This window comes from Budorcas taxicolor, chromosome 8 (genome assembly GCF_023091745.1).
Source record: "Budorcas taxicolor isolate Tak-1 chromosome 8, Takin1.1, whole genome shotgun sequence".
Taxonomy (NCBI): domain Eukaryota; kingdom Metazoa; phylum Chordata; class Mammalia; order Artiodactyla; family Bovidae; genus Budorcas; species Budorcas taxicolor.
In genome coordinates this window covers 80,874,737-80,900,776 of record NC_068917.1, presented here as the reverse complement: position 1 = coordinate 80,900,776, position 26,040 = coordinate 80,874,737, and the positions used below count along the sequence as shown (strand labels likewise).

Genomic DNA, 26,040 nt, shown 5'->3' with positions numbered 1-26,040 from the left:
ATTTTCTTTTTAACAAAATCAGAATATATGGTAGATGACAAATGACAGTGTTTTAAAATGCATAAATGACCAAGGCTAAATTCTCATGTCTATAATAATGGTCATTGCTTTCTAGTATTTTTGAGGCTTTTTAAATCAAGATATAATTCTTATACCATAATATTTACCCTTTTAAAGTGCATGTTCAATGATTTTTATTATATTTACACACATACTAAACAACCATCACACTACACAATTATAGAACATTTTCATCACTCCAAAAAGAAACTTCATGTCCAGAACCAGTCACTTCTCATTCTCCATTGTCCCCCAGCTTCTGGTAACCACAAATCTACCTCCTGCTCTGTGGATTTGCCTATTCTGGATATTCCGTATAAATGGAATCATATAGTATGTAACCTTTTGCGCTTGATTTCCTTCACTTAACCATAATAATGTTTTCAATGTTCATATTGTAGCATGAATCAGTACATCATTCCTTTTGATTAATGAATAATAGTCAATCATACAGATGATCACATTTTGTTTATCTGTTTACTATTTGATGGACCCTTAAACTGTTTCCACTTTTGAGCTATTATGAATAATGCTGCTATTTCATTTGTGTACCTGTGTGTGTGTGTGTGTGTGTGTGTGTGTGTACACATATGGTTTTAATTCTCTTGGGTATATACCAACGAGTAGAATTTCTGAGTTATATGATGACTCTGTTGTACATTTTGAGGAACTGCCAAACTATTTCCAAAGCAACTGCACCAATTTACATTCCCACCAGCAATTTATGAGGGTTCCAATTTCTCCACATCCCTGTTAACACTTCGTATTGTCTGTTTTGCCCAGTGGATATGAAGTGGTACCTCATTGTGGTTTTGATTTACATTTCCCTAATGACTGATGATGTTGAGCATCATTTTATGTACTTATTGGCCATTTGTATATTTTTTGGGGGGGCACCAAAAGAAAATTAAATCTTTCACCTATTTTATAATTGGGTAATCTATCTTCATATTGTTAAGTTTTTCAGTCCTTTTCTTCAGAATTATTTTTCCAGAGATTGTAGCAAAAGTCACTGAGTTCTACCTCATTCAGTCACAGCTTTGAGAATGAAGCATAGCTTTATTGATTTGGATAATGATAAAGTTGAAAATATTTACTGAGCACTTATTTTGTGCCAGACCACTCTGAAACCTTTATTAACGTACTGTGAAAGGGAGAGCCACTGCCAGGGCCACATGTTTCTTCCCTGGATGCTCATCAAGATCAGTAAAGATTGTTTTTAAGGAAAAGCCCATGTGTTCATTTGTCTCCTTGGACAGGGAAATGCCCCCATCTGTCCACTCCCTGCCAAAGAAGCAGAGCTAACAGAGAACACACATCCATTGGCATGTAACCTCCAGCCGTGTTTTAGCTTTCCAGACCACACTAGTCATCACTAGACTTAGAACAGGTGCTTATCACAATGTGTATCAAAATGACAAAGGAAGAACCCCCACAAAACAATCTACAGAAGAATATGCAGCTAAGCAATGGGTTCATTGTCCTAGACTAATTGTAGCAAAGTCAGCTCAGCTAAAAGGCAGACATTGAGGTGAGAGAGGCTGCAAGAAAGACTACAGGAGACAAAAGGAGGAAGTTCTTCTTCAAAGATAGGTCATGATGGGAGGAGCAAAGGCAAGTACAGGCATGTTCTTCGCCAGGCCCAATCTAGTACAAAAGTTAGTTCAGTTATAGGTTTTATCTTTTTAGGTGATATATTTCTAAAACACTTGTTTTTCTCCCTACATCCCTCTGCCCTTAAAAATCAAGCATGACAACAAGAAAAAAAGTGGGGGTTTGAGATGGTAGAACATGACCCCAAATCTTCACTTTCAATATCACAACTTCACAGTTTCCAGAAATGACCCTTTTCTTTCATACCCGAGTTCTGAGATCTCAGTTAACAAATCTAATACTCCAAGGCGGCTAACTCCAGGTAATCAGTGGATTTGCATCATTGAATACAATTCTAGCTGTTAGCTTGTTAGAGGGTGGAACCCAGACAGACTGGGTAGGACAGAACCTCTTATCAAGAGGTCACCAACCAAGATGGTTCTCAGTGGCAACTTCCAACATCTTAGTGCACCTTCATTTATGTGAATGAGTTCACCTAAAGTCAAACCTCAAACAAAAGGCTTCAGGCATAATTTCACGGAATCAAAACCAAACCTCTAAATCCTTTAACTTTGTGGCCTCCTAAAGTCCTCAGGGCTGCCCCGGCACAACTCTCATGTTGAAATCTTTCTCTTGACAATATCTAGAGAACCATGGAAAGGGCAGGATGGTGTGGCGGGCTGAATTATGTCCTCCCCAGACTTACATGCAGAAGCCTTAGCCCCTAGTATCCCAGAATACAGTTGTATTCAGAGATGGGCCTTTAAAGAGGTAATTAAGCTAAAATGAGGCCATTAGGGTGGGCCTTAAACCAGCCTGACTGACATTCTTATAAGAAGCAATTTAGACACAGAGAGAGACCCCAGGGATATATGTGCACAAAGAAACCATGTCCTCCACTTGAGGACGTACACAGCACGAAGGCACAGACTGTAAGCCAAGGAGAGAAGCCTTAAAAGAAAACAACCCTACTGTCGCCTTGAGCTTGGACTTCCAGCCTCCAGCACTGTGTGAAAATCATCCTCTGCCGTGCAAGCCACTGAGCCTGCAGTATTCTGTTGCGGCAGCCCAGGCACATGACTACAACAAGGAAGGAGGGAAGCCCAGGGAAGGAGAGCCCTGGGCCTCCTCACGGGTACAGCCACTCACCCTGTAGTAGTCAGTGCTGTACACGTCCCGGGACATGCCGAAGTCCCCGATCTTCACCAGGAGGTTCTCGCCCACCAGGCAGTTCCGGGTGGCCAGGTCTCGGTGCACGAAGTGCTGCGACGCCAGGTAGACCATGCCTGCAGCGATCTGCTGGGCGATGTGCAGCATCTGTGATTGCGTCAGCTCCGCCGGTGGGTTGCCCTCGGCCATCAGCACTGCATCCGGTCCATGTGCCCTGGGAAGGACACAAAAGGCCTCATGGAGCCTCGGCTCTTTGCCTTGAGGGGTCCTGTGCCCCTCATCAGCTGCTGGTGTGGGAGGATACTACTTGCCTTAGCGAAAATAGGAGGCAAGGACAATCCACCCATAGTTTTACCTCCAAAACCTCCAGAGTACCCAGGCTTCATTTCCCAGAAAGTCTAACATTTCCAGGACCCCATGGGCCTGAACAGTGCTCCCTCAACATACAGACAGGTTCACCTTTTAGGGCTCTGGAACTACACTGGGGTCAGGCACTGGCTAGATTACAAAACCCTAGAAAGCAGTGGGTGGCTGAAGCAAAAACAAGTGAACAAAAAAATATGCAAATTAAAATAAAACACTGGAGGAGAGTTTCACTCTCCTGGGGTCAGGAGTCATTGCACCCCTGCAGGAGCCCCAACTCTCCCCCTCTCAGCCATGTCCTGCAGCAGAGGGTCCTCACCCAGGCTGGTCCCTCCAGAGTGCAGCTCTGATCTCCCCCCATTTCACCCGTTCCATGGCCCAACATGGTTTCAAGCTACCCTTGTCATCCTCAAACCAGCTTGGCAAAATAACTGAGCATCCTCATCCCAGGCATTCATTCCCAGTGAAAAATGCCATCTCCTTCAGCTCAGCCCCATCCCTGATCTCCAGCTCCATCTGCACTGGCCACCACAGAGGGCAGCTTTTTGAATCACAATACATTTAGTCTCTCACTGGGGCAACTTTTATTCCCCATACTATGTGTGGGGAGTGGTGAAGTATGGTGCTGTTGTATATCTTCTTTATATTCTGTCTTATCCAGTTTTCTCCCAGCTATGTGGCAACTTAAGGCATCTGAACAGTGGCATGTGCTTCAGGGAAGGGAGGGTCTCAGTCTTAGGATGCCACTGTTAACCCTTTACCTCCACCCGCATTCCCCAACTTGGAATTCTGCCTGGTGAGCTAAGACTGGAGTCACTGCCTGGATGGACTGAGGGGGTGCTTCAGGGCCAGGAGGAAAGGCTACTTTTGCTGCTGGACCTGCCAGGACAGTCTAAGGGCTTCTCCCTCCCAAAGGCAAACAAGGGAGATCCTTCAGGACAGTTGGAAGCACTTCAAATAAACATAGAAGATTCTAAACAAATTTTAAACTGGGTGACCCCATCCACAGTGTTCCAGAGCTATATCAGTATTTGAAAATAAGAGCCAGAATTATCCAAGAACATCCAACTTGTTTGGCCCCTCCTCCTACCGGCCAGCCCCACAGCCCCTCCCACCACGGCTGCGGCCACACTGGCTCCCAAAACACACTGTCACCAGACATTTTGTCCTTGCATTTTCAGAGAATAAGCACTGGACAAGCAGGTGGGGAATGTCCCAGCTCTGGCTGTGTCCAGCCCTGTGGCCCGGGAAAGTCTTTTCGTGAGTCCAGTTTGTTGTTGCTCTTCAGTCGCTCAGTTGTGTCTGATTCTCTGTGACCCCATGGACTGCAGCACAGCAGGCTTCCCTGTCCTTCACTATCTCCTGAAATTTGCTCAAACTCATGTCATTGAGTCAATGATGCCCAGTCTGTAATTTTCCCATCAGTCAAAAATCCAAAGGTCTTTTATGTTGGGTTATCATTTGATTTGGCTGTCGTTGCTAAGTTGTGTCTGACTCTTGTGACCCAACGGACCATATCCTGCCAGGCTCCTCTGTCCATGGGATTTCCTAGGCAAGAATACTGGAGTGGGTAGCCATTTGCTTCTCCAAGGGATCTTCCTGATCCAGGGATCAAACTTGGATCTCCTCCATTGCAGGTGGATTCTTTACTGACTGAGCCACTGGGGCTGTCACTTAGGTTCCTTTTATCCGAAAACATCTGGATATAACCTTTCCTGTTTTGGTACAAGGCAAATTCTAACACATTTATTTCACCTCCATTCAAACTCCAGCCCTGACTGCCAATGGTCACACTGAGGAGAATACAGGAAAAGCCTTGCCTTCTTTCTGCTCAGACTCTCTTACTGGAGTAAGAAGTCTTACAGTGCAGTGGGCAAGGTTCTAGGTTATCAGAAATGAATTTGATCTCCTTCTAACATGCTAGTTTTGACCTCAGTGGATGCAGACATCTCTGGGCCTGCTTCCTCATTCTGTGAAGTGGGGATACTGACTATACCTTCCTAATACGATTACACTGACAGAAGAGGCTTTAGACACTGCTAGCGTGGTGCCTTGTGGATTTTCACTTTAAAGCCAGAGGGAAATGCTTTGAAATACAGTTTTCCTTAAAAAAAGAAATGGATGGTGATATGAAAACATTCATTATCCCCTGTGCGTTTCTTTTTGTGATTGGCCTGTGAGGAGGCTCTCAGAACTGGCCCCGTCCCCTCGCTAAAGGTTACTCAAACCCAATCCTTCCTAGCACCAAGGGGGCAGGGCAAAGTGACAGCATTTTCACTCATCATAGGAAATGCCAGGAAAGGGATCTAGAGATGCACATAAATTATGAGAAACACCCAGAAAATGTAAGCCAGGGTGAAATCGTCCCAGATTCAGTTCAAAGAGTGACCTACTGTGATGATAGATAATCTGTGGCTGAAATAAGGCTGTGTACCCTCTCATCGATGTGATGGACATGAATTTGACTAGGCTCTGAGAGTTGGTGATGGACAGGGAAGCCTGGCATGATGCAGCCCATGGGGTCGCAAAGAGTCGGACATGACCGAGCTACTGAACTGACTGACTGACTGACCCTCTCCTATCATGTGTGCCTGTGTATTGAGGTTGCATGCAGGCATGCCAGGTTGCTTCAGTCACTTTCAACTCTCTGCTACCCTATGGGCCATGGCCCTCCAGGCTCCTCTGTCCATGGGATTCTCCAGGCAAGAATACTGGAGTAGATGTTGTCCCCACAAACTTTCCTCTCTGACACATTTTCCTCTTTATTCTGGTTGATGGATCTGTAATCCTGGGAGTTATACCTTCTGCATTATGGCAGCACCTGGACTGCTCTGTCCTCCAGTTTCTATAGTACTGGGAGAAGCACTGGAAGTTCCATGGAGCCACTGGAAGTTTCAGGAACTGTAGAATTTAAGGAACAAGTCAATTGCTGAGAGAAAGTAGAAGGGGGAATGGGTACTGCTGTGTTTAGAAATGGCATCACATGGCTTACACAGTCTGGATCATTCTGACCCTCTATAACCTCATGAATGGGGCTTCCTAGGGGGTGCTGGTGGTAAATAATCCACCTGCCAATGCAGGAGACCTAAGATGCGGGTTCAATCCCTGGGTAGGGATGATCCCCTGGAGGAGGGCATGGCAACCCACTCGAGTATTCTTGCCTGGAGAATCCCATGGAGAGAGGAGCCTGGTGGGCTATGGTCCATAAGATAGCAGAGAGTTGGAAACGATTGAAGCAATTTGGCACACCTGCACACAACCTCATGAATATACACGCACACGTGATAGAAGAGGGGACACAGCATTATTTCAGCCCCAGAAATCCAGACTCCTCTAAGAATCTTTCTGTGGCAGAGACTTTAGGAAAGAGAAAAAGGTAGAGGCCAGTGCAAAAGGCCACCTCTGTGTGCAAAACCCCCATCCTGCAGCAGTCTGCTCCATAGCACTGGAAAGCAGGGGCTCTCCAGGACCCCCTGCCCTGTACCCCCTCCCCTTGGGGGTGGGGCAGGCTCGTGCATTGTTAACCAGACATTTCTCCTGCTCAGTTCTGGGTATCTTGAGTAGAAAGTCCTGGTGTAAAAAGAGGGCAGGCAAGGCTTTTAAATAAGTTCTTAAGAGGAGTGCAGACAAAGGTGACAACCCCTCTCTGCTTCACTCCACAGGGTACCCTGCAGCTCTTGGAAATAGCAACATATTTCACCTCTTTAAGGAGAACATGCCTCAAGAGGGGAGAGCCCCTCTGGGCTTGGGGAGCAGGTAGCAGGGTCAGGATTCTGACCAGGGAGGCTTCCCTCCCTGCCTTGGCCTGTTGTCTCCCAGTGTGGGTGGCAGAAGCACTCAGCCACACTCTTGTGGTTCTTTAGTTCAGCTCAGTTCAGTCGCTCAGTCGTGTCCTACTCTTTGCAGCTCCATGAACCGCAGCACGCCAGGGCTCCCTGTCCATCACCAACTCCCGGAGTCCACCCAAACCCACTGTGACTCTAGACCATTACAAAACACTGCTTCCCTTCTGATTTTTAATGGCCCCCTCAGGAGGAAGTGTTGATGTGGCTGAGGCAATGGGGTTTGCAGCCAGGGGCTCTGGCTTTGAATCTCAGCTCTGTCATTCACTAGTCATGTGACTTTTTTCAGCTGTATACTGTGGATGTTGGTGTGCTCTGTGCTGTGCTAAGTCACGTCAGTCTGGTTCTTTGCAACCCCATGGACTGTAGCCTGCCAAGCTCCTCTGTCCATGGGGTTCTCCAGACAAGAGTACTGGAGTGGGTTGCCATGCCCTCCTCCAGGGGATCCTCTCCACCCAGGGGTTGAACATGCATCTCTTAGGTCTCCTGCATTGGCAAGTGGATTCTTTACTGCCAGCATCACATAGGAAGCCCCAGGGATAATGGCAATGATAGCTGATTAAGCTGATACATTTAAAACATTAGAATGCTTAGAAAGACTCAATAAATAGCTATTTTGTTTGGCCTTGCCATGAGGCTTGAGGGATATTAGTTCCCTGATCAGGTGTTAAACCTGGCTCCCAGCAATGAAATTCCCTTGTCCTAACCACTGGACCGCCAGGGAACTCCCAATAAACAGCTGTTATCACTTGAAAAAAGGGCCCTTTTCTATATTCCCTTCATTGAAGGTAATTCAGGAGACTTTTAAGAGGAAAAATTGTAATCTCCCTGAAAGCAAGGACTATGCTTGACTCTTCATCTCCCAGCCAACCTAACATAAGGCCTGTTCCTGTTGGTCCTCAATGGCTTTGGGATGAATAAAAGGGGTGGGAGGATAACTGTAGACATCTGTCTTCACAGAGAAGTTCCAATGATACTTGAGGACACAATTCATGGCAGCGTAAGGACATGGTTCCCTCCCAGAAGGAGAGGACAGACTGTAGTTCACAGCATATCCTTGCACCTGAGAACCTGATTCTTAGCATAGAAACCCTTTTGCTCCGAGAATTCAGCAGGTTCTGAAATTGAGTAGAGGAGGTTTTCAACAACTCCCTGCCCTGTACAAGCTGCCGAGGGAGAATCAGGTGCCTGCTCCTTCTGGAAGGCATGGAGGAGAACTAGGGATGGAGCTGAGAGTGAAGGAATCAACACACACACACACATGCACACACACGTGTGCACACACAAACATGTGCACAGTCTGAGCACACAGAGGCATTTACTTGAGTCCAGGTGAGTACATTTGAATCTATTATTCTACAGTTTGGGGAAAGCACCATTTTACAATAGGGACATAGTCTAGAACATGGGAATAGAAGGAAATTAGTTCTCCTATAAGCAGCTAGATCTCAACTAAATGCAGCTTCTTTTCTTCCGTTCACATTAGATGAGTCAAACTGTGTATAAGCCCCCACTGTCTTCTCTCCTACCACCTGTGTATGTGTATTCATGAGGCTAGAGACGGTCAAAAGGATCCAGACTGCACAAGCCATGGGATGCCATTTCCAAACACAGTAGTACCCTCTCCCCATTTCACTTTCTGTCAGCAATTGACTTATTCCTTAAATTATACATTTCCTGAACTTTCCAGTGGCTGCATGAAGCTACTGGTACTGATTTTATTGGAAGTCTCTCTCTAGTGCCTGTGGAAACTGGAGGAAGACAGAGTAGTCTAAGTGCTACAGTAATGCAAAAGGTGTAATTTCCCAGGATTACGGATCCCTCAACCAAAATGAACAGGAAAATGTGTCAGAGAAGAAGGGCTATGGATGCAACATCTATTGATTACCTGCTCTCACAATGGGTTTCCCTGATGGCTCAGACAGTAAACAACTTGCCTGTAATGCAGGAAGTCTGGGTTTGATCCATGGGTCTGGAAGCACCCCTGGAGAAGGATATGGCTATCCACTCCAGTATTCTTGCCTGGAGAATCACATGGACAGAGGAGCCCGGCGGGCTATAGTCCATGGAATTGCAAAGAGTCAGACATGACTGAGCGACTAACAATACGTTAGCCTTTTCTAACACACAACATTAGCCATCACAATAGTCCCAACACCAGTCCATGAGATGGGTGTTATTATACCCCTTTTGCAGGTGAGAAAACTGAAGCCAGTGAGGAACATCTTCCTTATTTCTCTTAAGTTAAACTATCTACCAAGGAATCATAGCTAACAACTGCATTTTAAAGAAAACAGCATGTTAGAGCCAGATGTGTCTTTGAGAGGATCTAACTCAGACCCACCTGAGGGTTGAGGTGATTGAGGCAAAGTGGGTTGGGGACCCACCCAAGGACCCCAAGCAGCAGATGCAGAACAGGAAGGAGAGCTGTGTCTTCTAGCCCTCACCACTGAGAGAGACTTCTTACTTTTCCCATTGTGTAAGATCTTAAATGTGTGGCTTCCATTTGCACATCTGCTTAATGTAAATAAAAGCATCACTTGATTTCCTTCACCAAGGAGTATCGGGATCACCACACTTATTTTCTCCCCTGGTAGATACAGGATAAGAAAGCTCACTATGGGTTCCAGTAGGGTGACCACAACCATCCTCTATCTCCCTCAATAAACCCAGCTCCCTTCAGTTTCCCTCACTGAGGTAGTTGGTGTATGAGTAGAAATCACTAGTAGCAGGATTCAAGCTTCTGCTTGTTGAAAACATCCTACCGGCTTCTATGCCATGAGCTTTCTATTCATTCTAATTCAGCCTCATGCTTACCCTGCTGGCTCAGTAGTGTCATCAGAACAGCTAAGAGACTTGCCCAAGGTCATTCAGCTAATACATGCCAGAGCTGAGATTCAACTCCAGCACAGCATCCTGCCTGGATCATTAGTGTCCCCTCAAGAGACACTGCTCTGCGATGCCTTTCACTTTGTGAGGTATCTCTCACTTGCTATATCTTGCAGCCCCTCCCAGGCCCCTGCACCCATTGCCCCAAGGAAGGGACCTGCCTGAGAACCTGCCATTGAAACAAGACCCAGTTTGGCCAGTGCTGGAAATCCAAGTGACAACCCTATTTAGCAACCCAACAACTCCCTTTTATCCACCACGCTTCCCCTTTCCTCATTTTGCCACCTTTCAGTTTCTCCCTGACCACACAACCCCCAGATGAAGCTGGCCATCTTTTCCTGACTTCAGGGACTTGACTTGAGTCCCAATCCTGAGTCTTCCCTAGACCTGTCCTTCCTTCTAGATGTTTCACTCTTTTGATGGTGTTCTTTTCACTCAATCCTCTGACCTACTGACCTCCTGGTTCTGCTTTCTGTCCTCAGAACAGAGTCCAAATGTCCATCTTTCCAGCCATGACTCCTCCTACCTCCTTGTCTAACCCTCCTTTCGCCCTGGTTTTTTGCGTTGTTGGGTGTCTCCAGACTCATCACTCTCACCAGCCCTTTTCCTGTGACACCTGGGAGCCTGAGCTCTTGCTGTTTCCTTTATCAGAACAACACTCTTCCCTTATCCACCTGGAAAACTTCTACAGATCCTAAGGCCCATCTCAGATGTACATGTCATGTACCATTTAATAAGCCAACACTCAATAAATGCAGGTGGGAAGGAGTGGAATCATTAGTGTCACGTTAGTAGAGTTTGTTGATTCAGGAAAAGAAGCAGGGCAGTGGACTTGGGCTCTTTTTCTGTGGCAGGCATTGGTGTTGTCACCAGGATAGGTGGTTCCAGAGAAAGCTCCAGGGGCCCCTTGGTCACTCCTGGGAACTTCCTGTCCTCACCCCCAGCTCATATGGAGCCCACCTCCCCCCTGGCTCCCGGCACCTCCCGTACCTGAGGAATTTGTTGAGGTCCCCATGCTTCATGTACTCGAAGACCATTATGAGTGGGTCGCCCTCCACGCAGACGCCATAGAACTTGACAATGTGCTCGTGCTGGAGGTTGGTCAGCAGCTCGGCCTCGCGGTGGAAGTCCTTGCGTGCATTGTCGCTGGCATCCTTCAGCGTCTGAGGGCCAGGGGCAGAGAAGAGAAACCAACACAGCTCAGACTGAGGGTGTGAGCGGGAAGCTGTCAAGCAGTCATTATTCTAGGGGGCTTGATGTTCCTGGATGGGAAGGTCATTCATCCCATGTATCACACACTCAGGTATCAGAAAATTGAGAACAAATGGCCTAATTCCTGAGGAAAAAAATGTTTGTCTGAAGAACTGAGGAAAAGCTCCTTCTGGATATGGAAAGTTTTACAGTTTACGAAGCATTTGCATAGATGTTCTCCATTAAGCAACTGACATGAACTTTTCTTTTTATAGGATGTTGAATATATTTCCTTGTGCTATACAGTAGGTCCTTGTTTATTTTATATATATTAAATAGTAGTGTGTATCTCTTAAACCCAGATTTCCAGTTTATCCATCCCTCCTTCTTTCCTCTTTGGTAAACATAAGTTTGTTTTCTATGTCTGTGAGTCTATTTCTGTTTTATAAATAAGTTCCTTTCTATCATTTTTTAGATTCCACAAATATTTCTCTTTCTCTTTAGGTCCATCCATGTTGCTGCAAATGGCATTACTTTGTTCTTTTTACGGCTGATTAATATTCCATTGTATATATGTACCACATTTTCTTTATTCATTCATCTGTTGCTAGGCATTTAGGCTGTTTTCTTGACTATTATGTCTTGGCTATTATGAATAGTGCAGGTATAAACATTAAACTGCAAGTATCTTTCTGAATTAAAGTTTTCATCTTTTCTGGATATATGTCATGAGTGGGATTGCTGGATCATACGGCAACTCTGTTTTTAGTTCTTTAAGGAACTTCCATACTGTTCTCTATGATGGCTGTACCGACTTACATTCGGACCAACAGCATAGGAGGGCTCCCTTTTTGCCATGTGCTCTCCAGCATTCGTTATTTGTAGACTTTCTGATGATGGCCATTCTGAGCAGTGTGAGGTACAGCTGTTAAGATTTTTATCCTCATCATTTTAAACCATGGTCCCAATCATTACCTCTCCCATTTGGGGGCCAGTTGGGCTTCCCTCATAACTCAGTCGGTAAAAAAATCCACCTGCAATGCAGGAGATCCCGGTTTAATTCCTGGGTCGGGAAGATCCCCTGGAGAAGGGATAGGCTACCTACTCCAGTATTCTTGGGCTTCCCTTGTGGCTCAGCTGGTAAAGAATCCACCTGCAATGTAGGAGCCCTGGGTTCAATCCGTGGGTTGGGAAGATCCCCTGGAGAAGGGAAAGGCTACCCACTCCAGTATTCTGGCCTGGAGAATTCCAGGGACTATACAGTCCATGGGGTCGCAAAGAGCTGGACATGACTGAGCAACTTTCACTTTCACTTGTACTTTCTAGGCTGTCCTGTGCACCTCACCCCTACTCATATAAACTTTGTAAAGCTTTATATTATGAAAATATTTAGTAGAGAGAAGAACATAATAAACCCTCAGGTACCCATCTTCCAGCTTCAGCAATGAAGATATCTCCAGTCTTTATTATGTAAGCTCTCCAAAAAGACTTCCCCAGCTTGTGCCCCATCCACTGCTGGCTCAGGAAATGTCTGTGCCAGTGAGCTCATGAAGGCCAGTCATGCTGCCACAAAAACCATGTCCAAGAGCATGCAGATGGGCTCTGGTGCCTCTAGTTCTCTGTTCATTCCATTTCGCCTCCCACCACAGTGTCACAACAGGGCACAACTAGCATTTGTTGACACCACACACACGCTGAGCTCCTGTCCTATGCCAGTCCCTGACCAGAGCTGCAGCGGCATCAAGAAGATGTTGACCTAAATAGCGGCCTCAGACACTCATGAGCAAATAGGGTGATAAATCACAATTATAATTCAACCTCCAGACACAGTGCCTGAATGATCTGGCTTCCCTGCATCTCTATCCAGCTTGATCTCTTGACATGCCTGTCTTGAAACTTATGCTTCCACTTTATGAAATGTCTGAAGCTGCCCAAATGACACTGGCCACATTCCTCCTGCCCTGTCCGTGTTCATCTCTCTGCCTGGTATGCTGATTTGGCCGGGGTCACCGATACTGGGGGTTGAATAATACCCTGCCCCAAAGGTATCCACATTCTAGTTCCTGAATGTGTTACCTTACATGGCAAAGGGGACTATACAAATATGATTAGGTTAAGGATCTTGATGTGGGGAGATGACCCTAGGTTATCTGAGTGACTTCAATGTCATCACAAACAAGGATCCTTATGAGAGACAGGCAGGAGGTTTTTCCAGCAGTCATGTGTGGATGTGAGTGTTGGACCATACAGAGGGCTAAGTGCTGAAGAACTGATGCTTTTGAACTGTGGTGCTGGAGGAGATTCTTGAGAGTCCCTTGGACTGCAAGGAGATCCAAAAATCCTAAAGGAAATGAACACTGAATATTCATTGGAAGGACTGATGCTGAAGCTGAAGCTCCAATATTTGGTCACCTGATGTGAAGAGCAACTCACCGGAAAAGACCCCGATTCTGGGAAAGATTGAAGGCAGGAGGAGAAGGGGATGACAGAGGATGAGATGGTTGGATGGCATCACTGACTCAATGGACATGAGTTTGAGCAAACTCCAGGAGATGGTGAAGGACAGATAAGCCTGGCATGCTGCAGTCCACTGGGTCTCAAAGAGTCAGACATGACTTAGTGACTGAACAACAACAACAAAGAGGAGCAAGAAAAAAAAACTGTTAGGATAGAAGCAGAGATGAGAGAGGAGAGAAGATACTTTACTGCTGGCTTGGAAGAATTGAGAAGAGGCCATGAGCCAATGGGGAATATGGGGAGCCTCTAAAATCCAGACAAGGCAAGGAAAAGAATTCTCCCCTAGATCCTCCAGAAGGAGCCAAAGCATCTTGGCCTTAACTAAGAAAACCTAATTTCAGATATCTGCCCCCAACACTGTGAGAGAAATAATTTGCATTGTTTAAGCCCCTGAGTTCGTAGTAATCTGTTACAGCACCTGTAAGAATACATAGACTACCACTACACCTGGTTAACACCTAGCAGTCCTCCAAGACTAGGCTCTGCCATCACCTTCCTGAGAAGTGTTCACTGACACGTGGATTGTTGTCACGTCCCTGCGGCCTGGCCTCCCAGGCTAGCTTGGACAACCCTCATAGGTGCACCTCATTCCACCTCTATCATATCACTGGCCATAGTACACTCTAATTGCACATTTATTTGCTTATCTCTGGTACAGATGGTAAGCTTCTTGACCCAGGGACTGTGTCCCCACCTCCACACTGCTGGCGCTGGGCACAGCACCAGGCACATGGTGTACAGTCCAGAGGTGTTTGTGGAATGGGTGATAAAGGCTATGAGAAGCAAACACTGGGAGCAAAAGAGGAGGTCAGAGGGAAGCCCAAAGGACTCCTCCTGGGAGAGGTGGCATGTGACTCCCTTCTCCAAGGAAACTGCAGTAGGTCATGATCAAAGTTAGATGGCAAATGAGAATATCTATATTCACTTAAGTAGACACTGGAACAGAATGAAAGCACTGTCATCCGCCAGTGTGTCTGAGTGCAGGGCTCGCACTGTGTCCTGTGTCCAAGAACTCTGTCAGGTACTTGGTGGTCATTGTGTAGCTCACTGCCTGGATGCATCTGACCTGGACAACAAATGGACCTTGGGATATGCCACAGGTCAGGATCCCTGGGGAGAAGACTGAGATGGAGTTTGGTGGGCAAGACACGTATTGGGATTCATACCTGTGGGAGGAATTGTGCAGAAAGTGAGGCTAAGCTGTGATTCAGTCTAATAGAAGCTCATCTGCCCTGCAGGATGAGCCTTCAGAGTGGTCCTGAGTTGGGCAAAGGGGGCTGGGCCTTTATAGCCCCTTAACAAGGAACCATTGGATGGTGGACACACCAGGAAAGGAGTATGACCTTGAGTGGACTTGCTGAGCCCTCATAAGTTGCTGGCACCCAAGGACTGTCTGTTGCAGCAAGTGCTTCATTCCCAGGGGGTCTGGGTGGTCTGTCATTGAGTTTACCACACAATGAGTTTGTAATATACAATCAACCCCACCTAAGACTGCTCTCCAGACAGTACACTGAGAATACGCAGGGCCTGCCTTGCATCAGCAACAGGAAATATAAGCAGCAGCAAGATCATGAAGTCTTTTCTGTTACGACCTTTCCAGAAGCTAGTATTTTCATAAACTGCCTTTAGTAGGATTTGAAGCTTTCTTTCCAGTGACCTAACCTAAGGAGACAGGAATTGTAGGTATACTTCTCATTAGACCAGACACAGTTGCTTCTTATGTCAAATTCTAGAGATCCTTGAGATGTCATTCCAAAAACAAAAAGTGTCTGGTGATGGGGTTCACTATTCTCCCTTAAGAGTGAGGTTTTCTGAGAAGTGTCCCTAAATGCACCACTGGTTCTGCTTGGAAAGTGAGCAGATTTGGGCCAGTGAGTGCTCAGAGAGGCCATAAAGCTGTGATAGAGTCGTTGCTACAGAAACTGCACATTTCTTCATATAATAACAAAATGAACAGTGACTGAAAATTTGAGGTCTAGGGCTCTGCTCCCTTTCAGCTCAGAAAACTGGGCTCACACACTTTCAAACTAATCTCCTCTCATCTCTGTTGCATTGCAAGTGAGAAGAACTTATCTTGGTGATTTGTTTACCTTGGTTTCACCCATTGGCAAGTTCTTAGCTGTTTTTTTTTTTTTTTTTTAATCCACACACTGTTTTGTAGATGAGGTGAGTAGATGGACATGGAGGGATGCCCCTCATGTCCTTATCAGCTTTGGGCTCACAGAGCAAAACACACACAGAGCATTTCTTACACTCAGATTTCCATTATGATTTTGGTACGTGCCCGTCTCCCCTATGTCCTTTGACAGAAATGTGTTGTGTTCACCCATTTATCACTGGCTGCCTATCTCAGTGTCTGGCAACTTCAAGAACCCATGACCCATGAGGTCTGTGCAAACTAGAGATTAAGGAGCATTGGGAAGGGATGAAAAGTGATTGGTTATCTGGAAAGACAGAGCATGAGCCCAAGTAAGGAACAGAAATGAAGGAAGCATCTGGAAGAGAAAGCAGGTAGGGGGGTGCAAGGTTAAGGAGAGGACAGCCCAAAGCACTCTCTCCTGGACAGCTGACCCCAAAGTTTGTGTAGATATTGACACTGGTGATACCCACAGGGGAGCAGGTCTAGCTTCACATCAAAAGATCCAGGTTCAAACCTTGGCTCTGCTCTGGACCTCTCTGAACTCTGGTTTTCTCTTCTGTAGGATAAAGAAGGGGTAACAATGTAATTTCCTTCACAGGCTGCCTGGCAGGACTAAGTGAGGTAGTATAAGCTGAAATACCTCCCCAGCTCCCTGGTACAGACTGATATTTGGGAGATTCAAACTTGAAACTTCAACCAACTTGCATTCAATTCGCTCATGCTAAGTAAGATCTGAGAAGGCCAAAAGATGCATGGATAAGGCATGAGGCCAGTCCAAGGCATGAAAGTACCTCTGAGACTGCCTTGGTTCCCTCCTGAAATCCCTTGAAGCCTGTGGAGCTTTCTCAGAGATCCAGTCTCTTTATGCACTCTGCTTTGAGTTGCTGAGATAATTCATTTCCAGTCTCTTTATGCACTCTGCTTTGAGTTGCTGCTGTGGTCAGGCCTTGTTCCATCTTTAACCATGAATTGGAGAAGGCAACTGAGATTTTCAGATCATTATCAAAAAGCATGAACACATTCTGCAGGTAAACATTCTTCTCAAGTTTCAGCTATGTAGTACTGACTCAAGAACGTTAGATTTTGTGTGTTTATATGCGTGTGTTAGAGAAAGAGAGAAAGAGAGACATGAAGGGATGTCAGACAGCAGGGTAGAGTGGGAAGGAAGACAGGGTTTTCTTGTGTTGGGGGCACCAAACTGAAAGACTTAACAAACATCTCATATTTCCATTCCCCAAAGCAAAATCCTACAAGAAGAGACTCCACTCTCAGTGCAAAACTGTGCTTAAAAACTGTGCTTCAGTACTATTTCTCAATTTAAGAAAACGAGATCTCACTATTCATGGGACAAACGTATTTAACAAATCTGGCTTCATCCTATGTATGTGCCCATCCATTTTTACATGTAAAGTTCTTTTGCTAAATTATGATCCAATTCTATTTTAAGAGATTCAGAAAATATGGCGGTAACGAGTTGGGCAAAATCATCTTCTGAATTTGGCACTCGAAGGACAGAATTTTTCTAAGGGTGGAACCATAGCCAGACAGCAATCAGAAGCTGGAAAAATCCTGCTATCAACCCTATTTATAAATTTCATCTCTGTTTTAGCACCGTGGCTGATTGTCATTTTACTCAATTAAGGGTGGCGTGGCTAGTTCCCCAATCCCTTGGCAATGGACACAGGGTGGCAGCTTCCCTCACTGACAGTCCCTTCCACTTAAGTTTCATTTTGACAGGCGTATTTGCCCCATCATTGAACACTGCTATTTTCTTACTCCTAGCATCTGCTTTGTAGCTTCATTTCATCTTATTCCTGGTGAATTTCCTGACACTCTAAAGATGCTACCCTTTCTGAAGACATTCTCAAGGGAGAAGACTTATCCAGAGCTTCAGTGAGTTACTGTCTGGTGTTCACATTGATCCAGAGTTGGAAGAGTGGATTAAAATGAAATAAACTCAAGTACAGAGCTGAAGTGAAGGTAAAATAGGAGGAAAAAACAAAAGAAGATTAACATTTTTCTGAAATGCTTCCACAGACTATTAAGACTAACAGGAAGCTAGTAGGAGAAGCCAGAGGACTTATTTGAAACCATTGGTGTGGCTGGATGCTGTGGGACATGACAAATGATTGTGTGTTCAAAGTATAGGTGGTTTAGGAGTTGTTTTTCAGTTGCCAAGTTGTGTCAAACTCTTCACAACCTCATGGACTGTAGCATACCAGGCTTCCTGTATCTCACCATCTCCGGTTGCCCAAGTTTATGTCCATTGAATCAGTGATTCAATCCACCTATCTCATCCTCTGTCACCCTCTTCTCCTTCTGCCTTCAATCTTTCCCAGCATCAGGGTTTTTTCCAGTGACACAAGGTAAAATGAAGACTATCCTTTTTAACATGCTGGTCTTATATCTTTCTCTTTTACATTTTAGAGAGCAGAGAAACAGAGTTAAGGTGAAAGATAAAAAAAGAGATTATTATGGCAAAACCTTATTACACACTATGCATACCACTGTGCTTAAAGCATAAAAGGCAATGAGTAAACTCTCCTATGAGGCAACCAATATCTGTGAGAATTGTGGCCAACATGCTGAAGTGTTTCTGGGTCAAGATCTGTTTCTAACTGAGACTGTTTACTCTTCTGATGTCTTCCAGATCTGCAATGTCCAAAATGGTAGCCAACAGCTACATTTGGTCAGTGATAATTTGAATATAGATGGTCCAAACTGAGATATGCTACAAGTGTAAAATACAGATTTCAGATTTTGAAAACTTGGTGTACATAAAATATCTCATTAATATTTTTAGATTAACAGTATGTTGAAATGAAAATATTTTAGGTAGATTGAGTTAAATTAAATACATTAATATAATTAGTTTCATCTGCATGCTTATACTTTTTAACGTGCAGACTAGGAAATTTTGAAACACAAACAATTTGTGGCTTGCTTTTGTGACTCACATTGTACTTCTACTGGACAGATCCATTCTATAAAATCCACCTTAGTAGGCTATTAATGAGTCAATCTGCTTTGGGGGAAAATAATGCTAAAGTGAAATACTGTTAAGACAGACATGCTCCTCATACAGTTCCTTACAGGCAATGATTACTCCAGTATTTAGAAGGAGATGGTGAAGGACAAGGAAGCCTGGCATGCTGCAATCCATGGGTCACAAAGAGTTGGACACAACTGAGCAACTGAACAACAAAAGCCACAAGACTGTATGATTCTTCTAACTTATAGGGTCATCTCTGAAGAAAAGTAGATGAAGCTTCTAACCAATTCTTACAAAAGTGAAATTTTGAGGAGTATATTTTAATAAATTCAGAGAGAGAAAGAGCTTGATAGAAATAAAATCTTAGAAACTAAGAAGAGTGTAGTAACTGCCCTCCTAGCATTCCTAGAAATGTAAAAGCTAATTAGATGACTGAATAAAGACAATACTGCTCACACACACACCTAGATAGTTCTCACTGTACTAGAAACCAACACTCTGTATATCAACTCAATGATATGCAACCAGCCCTTGCAAGGATTTTAAATATATACCAAGTGGCAGTCTCAGATACAAGATTCATAGCCAGGGTGCTGATTGCTGCTATGTTTATTTTCACAACCATGGTTCCAACTCTAACAAGTCAAACATCTAATGAGAATCATGAGGTTAATTTCTAATTCACATACTTTAAGTACTTACAGAATTTGAGGAAAAAGATTGATGGTTTGTGTGTGTATATTATATCAAGTTGCATATTATAAATGCTAATCTTTGAAAGACAGGAAACTAATTCACAGCAACTGTCATATTAGAGAAATATTGACTCAAAAGAATAAATCAGAAGTTGGCCTTCAATATGGACAATTGCAAGACACTTACAGGCTTTAAATACACCAGCATTCAATTGACTGAGATAATTCCACTGGATAGAAAAGAGCTGATGGGTCCCTGTAGACCCTGATTCGACTCTGAGTTGGGCTGCCATGTTAAAGTCAATTAAAAAGCAGCCCATCTGCCACAATGTATATTTTCCAGGGATGCACAGGAGTTAAATGAATACCCCAGCTATGTTTGGTATCAGATGAGTCCTCAGTAGAGTGGAATGTACTGCTTGGTTTCAGCATTTCTGAAAAGATGTATGTAAATTGGAGAAAAGCCAAGAAAAAAAGGGTTAAGGAGACAAATTAACGAGACAAAAAACAGATCTCCCATCAAAGGTTAAAAGTTGAAGTTACTGGGGAAGGGACATTGATGGAGCAACTTAATAACTGGGGCCCAAGTGACTCCAGTACAAGAGGGATTCTGACACGGGAAATGTTACTGTCCATCCTACAGCACATGTGAGTGCACACACACACACACACACACACACGAGCACATGTATACACATGCACTCACCAAGAAAGAATGCACTCCCACTACAAGAAGATAGAGATCTATTAAGCAATGTCCAGACAATAAGATGATTAAGCCTTTTAGCAAGCCGCCATTAAAAGTTATACAATTTGTTACCAGAAACTTATAAAGATGGAATTGATAGTATTTTCTGCAACATTATATTCTGTTAAGGAATATAACTATCTTTTAAGGGCAACACTGATAAATATTCTCTTAACTACATTAATCTTGTCATCAATTTCTATTTGTGGGAAAGGAATTTCACATACTAAAGTAAATTAAGAAGAGGAGAGGGGCACAGGAAGAAGGAGGAATGGGTGAGAGACTTCACAAATAATCAAGATGTAAGAACAGAAGGATGACTCTTCTTAAAAATTAAACATAAGGAAGGAAAGAAGAAAGACAAGAAGAAGGAAAGGAAGGAAGGAAGGAAGAGAAGAAGGGAGAAAGAAAATAGCCATCTGGTTTAGAAATAAACTTGTGTGGATAAAGTATTTGAGTTGATGAACTCTTGACACTCTTTCTTATCTACAGATTGCTTCCCTGTTCCAGAACCGGTGGTTCCTGGAAAGCGATTCTTTTCAAGCTCTTCCACTGCCCTTACAAATATTTTAAGACAACTGGCTTTAGTTGCTTCTGGCCTATAAGTGGTCTCATCTGTGTCACGTGATCACACTGGATTCTTGGACTGCAGGCAGGTGCCTGGCAGGAACACTGAGTGGAATAACTGGACACATGGTATTTCCTTCTTAAGGAATCTAAAGGTAAGTTATAGAGCCCATGGGAGCAGCAGCTGCCAGGACGCAGCAGCCCAAGCCAGGGAGCAGAGAGGGGTGAGATAGCTGTGCCATGCCAGCAGGGAAGCCTGGAGGAGAGACCTAGTGCCTCCTGCAAGGATAACAAAGGGACTGCCCTAAGGGCCAGTTCAGATCCTAGCGAGCTTCTAGACCCAACTGCTCTACTCACAGTGAGGTCCTGCAAGTCCTATTTGAGATGGTCATCTTTCATTTTTTCCTGTCAGATCTCTTTTCTCTGTCTTCTCACTTAGCAGCTCTACCATTCTTTCAGGAAACAAACGCCTCCCTACATTTGGTCAACATGTGTGAGGAGAGCTGACCTCATCTTCCATTTGCAGGGATAGGCATGTGACCCAGGCCTGGATAATCAGAACATTCTATTCCCTTGGCTGGAGGGCCTGGTGAAACAACTCAAGATAAACCAATAGGGGGTGGCCCTTCAACTTGTGCATAGTTGTTGGGAAAGAGGAGTTCTCTTTTGGGTTGCCAGGATGGCTGCATGTAAACCCAGAGCAGTTCTTGCTGAATCTTTACCAAAGTATGGGGAGAACCTGCCCAAGAATGCATTCAGCATAGAAGAAAGCAGAGCTGAGAGATGGAGAGAGAGAAAGAGAGAGAGAGAGGGGGGGGGAATTGCTGATGCCAGGGAGCTAGAGCACCAACAGCAAGGGTTTCCAGTAGTTTGGGCAAATAAATTCCCTTTTCTGCCTAAATCAGCTTGAGTTGTGTTTCCAATGAACATTATACTGCTCTTATATACTGCTCAAAGCTGATTGAGATATTTTGCTTGCATCCCCTCACGAGGCGAAAGCACTCACTCTGGAATTTTCTTTATTTCCACCTATTTCCTTGAATTACATTTCTATTTGGGAAAACAAGAATATCTCTCTTATTATCATACACAATTGAGCAAAATTACCCACTCCTTTGTATTACCTCATACATCATGTTGAATTTCCTCAGTTTGGTTTATAGGGCATGTGTAGGATTCAGTACATGAAAATATGATGCACAGGGAGCCTGGGGCTGATGTGGAGGTCAGAGTTTTAGTCCTTGGTCTGACATTAAGTGATCTCGTTCAAGCTATGTGACTTTGGAAGGATCATTTATCTTCTCTGGGCCCCTCTTCTGTTTCCTCATTGGCAAAAAAGTATGAGTTAAACTAAAAAAATTCAATAATAGCTCTATATTTCTGCATAGTGATTTAGTTATTTCTAAAATGATTTCTCATTAGATTACATCATATATATATACACACACATATACTATACACACATATAAATAGCTGATCAAATCATTTCCTTAGTTAGAAGTGCCAACTGCCAACACTTTACTTTTTCAAAAGGCTCTTTTTCAATAGTCCATCCATCCATCCAACAAGCATTTATTGCCTGCTATTACATACTAGGCAATGTGCTAAAAGGTATGATTCCTACCCTCAAGAATATGCCACTCTACTGGAGAAGATAGACAAATGTTGCTGATTAAATATACCCACAAATACATGTACTGATTAACAGCCTTAACAAATGCTCTTAAGGACAAGTACAGATGCCTCAATAACATGGAACTGGGAGGTCTGACCTAGACCAGGGAGTAAGAGGAAGTCTCCTTGAAGGGGTAACTTGAGATGAGAGCTGATGGGTGAGGGGAGCTGTATGGCTCCTCTGTAGGGCAGGGCCCCCCAGGCAAGGGCATGGCCATGGTGTGTTAGATACTATGTGAGCTGGCTCGTGGTAACATGCCACAGAGTGTATTAGTCAACTTTGCCAAAACCCTTGCATCATTTCCTCTGTTGTTGACAAGCAAATATTTAGTAATATGAAAAGAAAAAGCCCTTCGTTAGATATAAAGAAAGTGCCTGCTGAGCTCAGACATCACTGTTTCGCACCTTGCCAAGTCTTGTGCAGCATCTATAACTCCTTTTAACTCGCACCTCAAGGAAGTCACTCAGCTTCTCTGGATCTGTCATCTATAAAACACGAGACGTGGGTTATAGATACGATTCCTAAGGCCTCTCTTGTGTTTCTAGGAATACACCTGAGTTAGTGGAGAGGGGGAAGAGAGACTATGAATCCTACAAAGCCCACTTGTGGCTATATTTTAAAAAATGAAAATTAGCGTGCATTCACAGCACAAGGAAATGTAGGAATTGTAGCTATTGAAAAGCAAATTGGATGGAGCCAAAAATAGTTAATGCATCCACAGCTAATGCAGAGAAACTGCAATGAAGTGTTTCCTTGGCAATTGAGTTAAAGATAAAGGAACTTATTTTGATCAAAGACTGGTTTCTATGCATCTCATTTTCTCTCTGGGTTCTCCAGTTGTCTTTCAGTGGGAAGGCACAAATCCATTTCACTAAGAAACAAAGGTCATCCAAAAATATCAAGCAAAGGGCAATCTGACTGGATCCAAACAAGCAGATACTCTAATGAGAGAGGCTGGCTCAGGCTCTGAACCCTTGAGGGGTCTGCACAAGCCTAGGCTAACTCCCATCTTAAACTGACTTCTGCGGATCCCTCAAGCTCTTTAGTCATTTGGAACAAGCAGCGTCAAAATTTACAGGAACCTGACATCTGTCAGTCTGAATGTAAAACCTTGGATTTCAAACCAGTCAGCTCCTTCTAGAGAAGGAAAGAGGACAATAGCTGCTATTTCTTAGCATGCATCATCAATGCTGCAGGGGTTGCTAGGCAACGGGCAGAAAGACTGTCAAACATCCCTGGGTGCCTCCAATGGAAGAGAAGCAGCCCCGGCAGCCACTCCTCAGAGGTGACAGGTTATGGAGGCCCTGGAGGCCACGTTCAGTTCCTTTTTAAAAAAATTCCTTTACTGTGGTCAGCAAGGCACCATAGACATTTTCCTCCCAGACTTCTCAGATAGTCTTTGAATACACTTGCAATTGGCCCACGTGCCTAAACATGAGCAGGTCAGGCCGGCAAGAGTCAGCTCCATGTGTTATTCTGATCCCATTCATCCCAGAGCCCACGGAAACCCGGACTTGTTCCTTGCGTGGCTGTGGCCTCTGGATCTCACAGTTAAAATGGGCCCCCGCCCCACCGAAGCTTGAAATCATTCCGGCCAAGGTAAGCAAAGCCTCTGATTTCCACAAAAGGCTACATTTGAGGTAAGGGAGATGAGATTTCTTTGGTGTATGACCTTGTAGTTGAAATGACTGTTTAAGCTGTGGCTATTTTTTTCTCACTACTTGAGAGAAAGGGGCAAATTTTCTTTGTTTTCTTTTTCAGCAGTTTTGATTAAAGAGCACACACTCATCGTGGGTTGTTAATCTGCAAACAATTATTTGGCAAAGCCAGGAGGTTCATGGGGACTGGGGCCTGGGTCTGGGTGGAACATGGGATGAGGGCTGTGATCGGGATTTAAAGAAAGGCTGCAGTCCATGGGGTGGTGAAGAGTCGGACATGACTGAGCGACTTCACTTTCACTTTTCACTTTCAAGCATTGGAGAAGGAAATGGCAACCCACTCCAGTGTTCTTGCCTGGAGAATCCCAGGAACAGGGGAGCCTGGTGGGCTGCTGTCTATGGGGTCGCACAGAGTCGGACACGACTACAGTGACTTAGCAGCAGCAGCAGCACCAACAGTAGTGATGGGAAGTATGCTGTGGGCAGGACCATTGGCTGAACATTGCTGACACTGGCTAATCCTTCATCTTTACTAGATTAAGCTCTGAAATCCTGTTTAGCATGCGTTTGGAAGGAAAAGTGATGTCTGAGTTAAAGGTGCCCTGGATTTAGCTGGGTAGCACTGGCTCCTTAAGGACACTGCAAGAAGTACAGAGGAGCAAGCACAGAATTAGAAATAACAGGAACATGAAAGGCGATACCCGCTGAGAAATTTTGAGTCTATTTCTATCAAGCGGAGGGCTTCCCACGTGGCACTAGTGGTAAAGAACCCACCTGCCAATGCAGGAGACATAAGTCATGTGGGTTCGATTCCTGGGTTGGGAAGATCCCCCGGAGGGGGGCATGGCAACCCACTCCAGTATTCTTCCCTAGAGAATGCCATGGACAGAGGAGCCTGGCTAGCTACAGTCCATGGGGGCGCAAAGAGTCGGACACGGCTGAAGCAACTGAGCACACACTACCGAGCTGAGGCCTCTCAGCTATTCCTACACTATCCTCTAGGTTTCCCTCATCTCCTACGATTTTCTCACATTCAAAGCTTTCACCTTGTGACCTCATGAAGTGAACAGTTTCCTGGATGGCCTCCAAACATCAGTGGGAAACATGGCCCAGACCTTGGCCCCAGGGTCCTCATTGTCCTTGTCTATGACACATGCAAGATTGGGGTTACATGTTCCCAGAATGTCTTCCAGCTCTATCCTTATATCAGGCTCTGAATCTCCAAAAATAGAGGCACCTTTTGGTCCCATTTTTCCAAAGGGGGTAAAAAAAGATAACAGCAGAAGAAAGCGAAGACTGCAGATATAACACTGCCAAATGTTCTGAACATTTTGTGCTTTAAAAAAAATAACAAACTTTTTGAGTAAATGAAAGAAAAGAGGAAGCCTTCTCAGCAGCAGGAATTAAACATCCTCAGGGTCCCTGCAGGATTCTCCTTTCACTCCACTCACCCCGCTTGACCTTGATTCTCTCCCGCATCTCCCTTCCCCTCTTCTCTCCTCTGTCTCACTACCCCCTCCACTTGCCTATCTTAGTGAGATGATGTTTATTCCATAGATATTACATTTCTCATCCCTAGAAAGGCCTGTCCTTTATTCACCCCAAAGTATAGCTTTTTAGGAGCCTTTCCTGAGAGTTTAAGTGTATCTGAGCCACTCGGCTTAGTTACTTTTGATGGCGAGGAAAGCAAATGCATGGTGTTTCATTAGGATGAACTGTAACAGAAACTATGTTTAGTCTGTAGGTTGGGAAAGTTTAAGAATCATTTTATTTCTCTCCTCCGTTACCCATTAAGCATATTTTGAAGTATTTTAAGGCTGAGTACAACAGTAATGGAATACATATCTCTTTTAAAAAATGAAAAGTTCCTCAGTACCATTTTTCTAGATTCCGTTATATATGTGTCAATATACAATATTTGTTTTTCTCTTTCAGACTTA

General features: G+C 44.4%; 1 protein-coding gene across 1 annotated transcript in view; it reads right to left on the bottom strand.

Moving 5' to 3' along the window:
• The window catches only part of NTRK2 (neurotrophic receptor tyrosine kinase 2), a 393,599-nt gene that overhangs the window by 69,453 nt on the left and 298,106 nt on the right, over nucleotides 1-26,040 (bottom strand). Inside the window, exons 15-16 of the mRNA XM_052644926.1 lie at nucleotides 10,908-11,080; nucleotides 2,803-3,037 (exon numbers count right to left, since the gene is read on the bottom strand). Of these exons, the coding sequence (XP_052500886.1) occupies nucleotides 2,803-3,037; nucleotides 10,908-11,080 (408 nt within the window). The remainder of the gene's footprint in view (nucleotides 1-2,802; nucleotides 3,038-10,907; nucleotides 11,081-26,040) is intronic.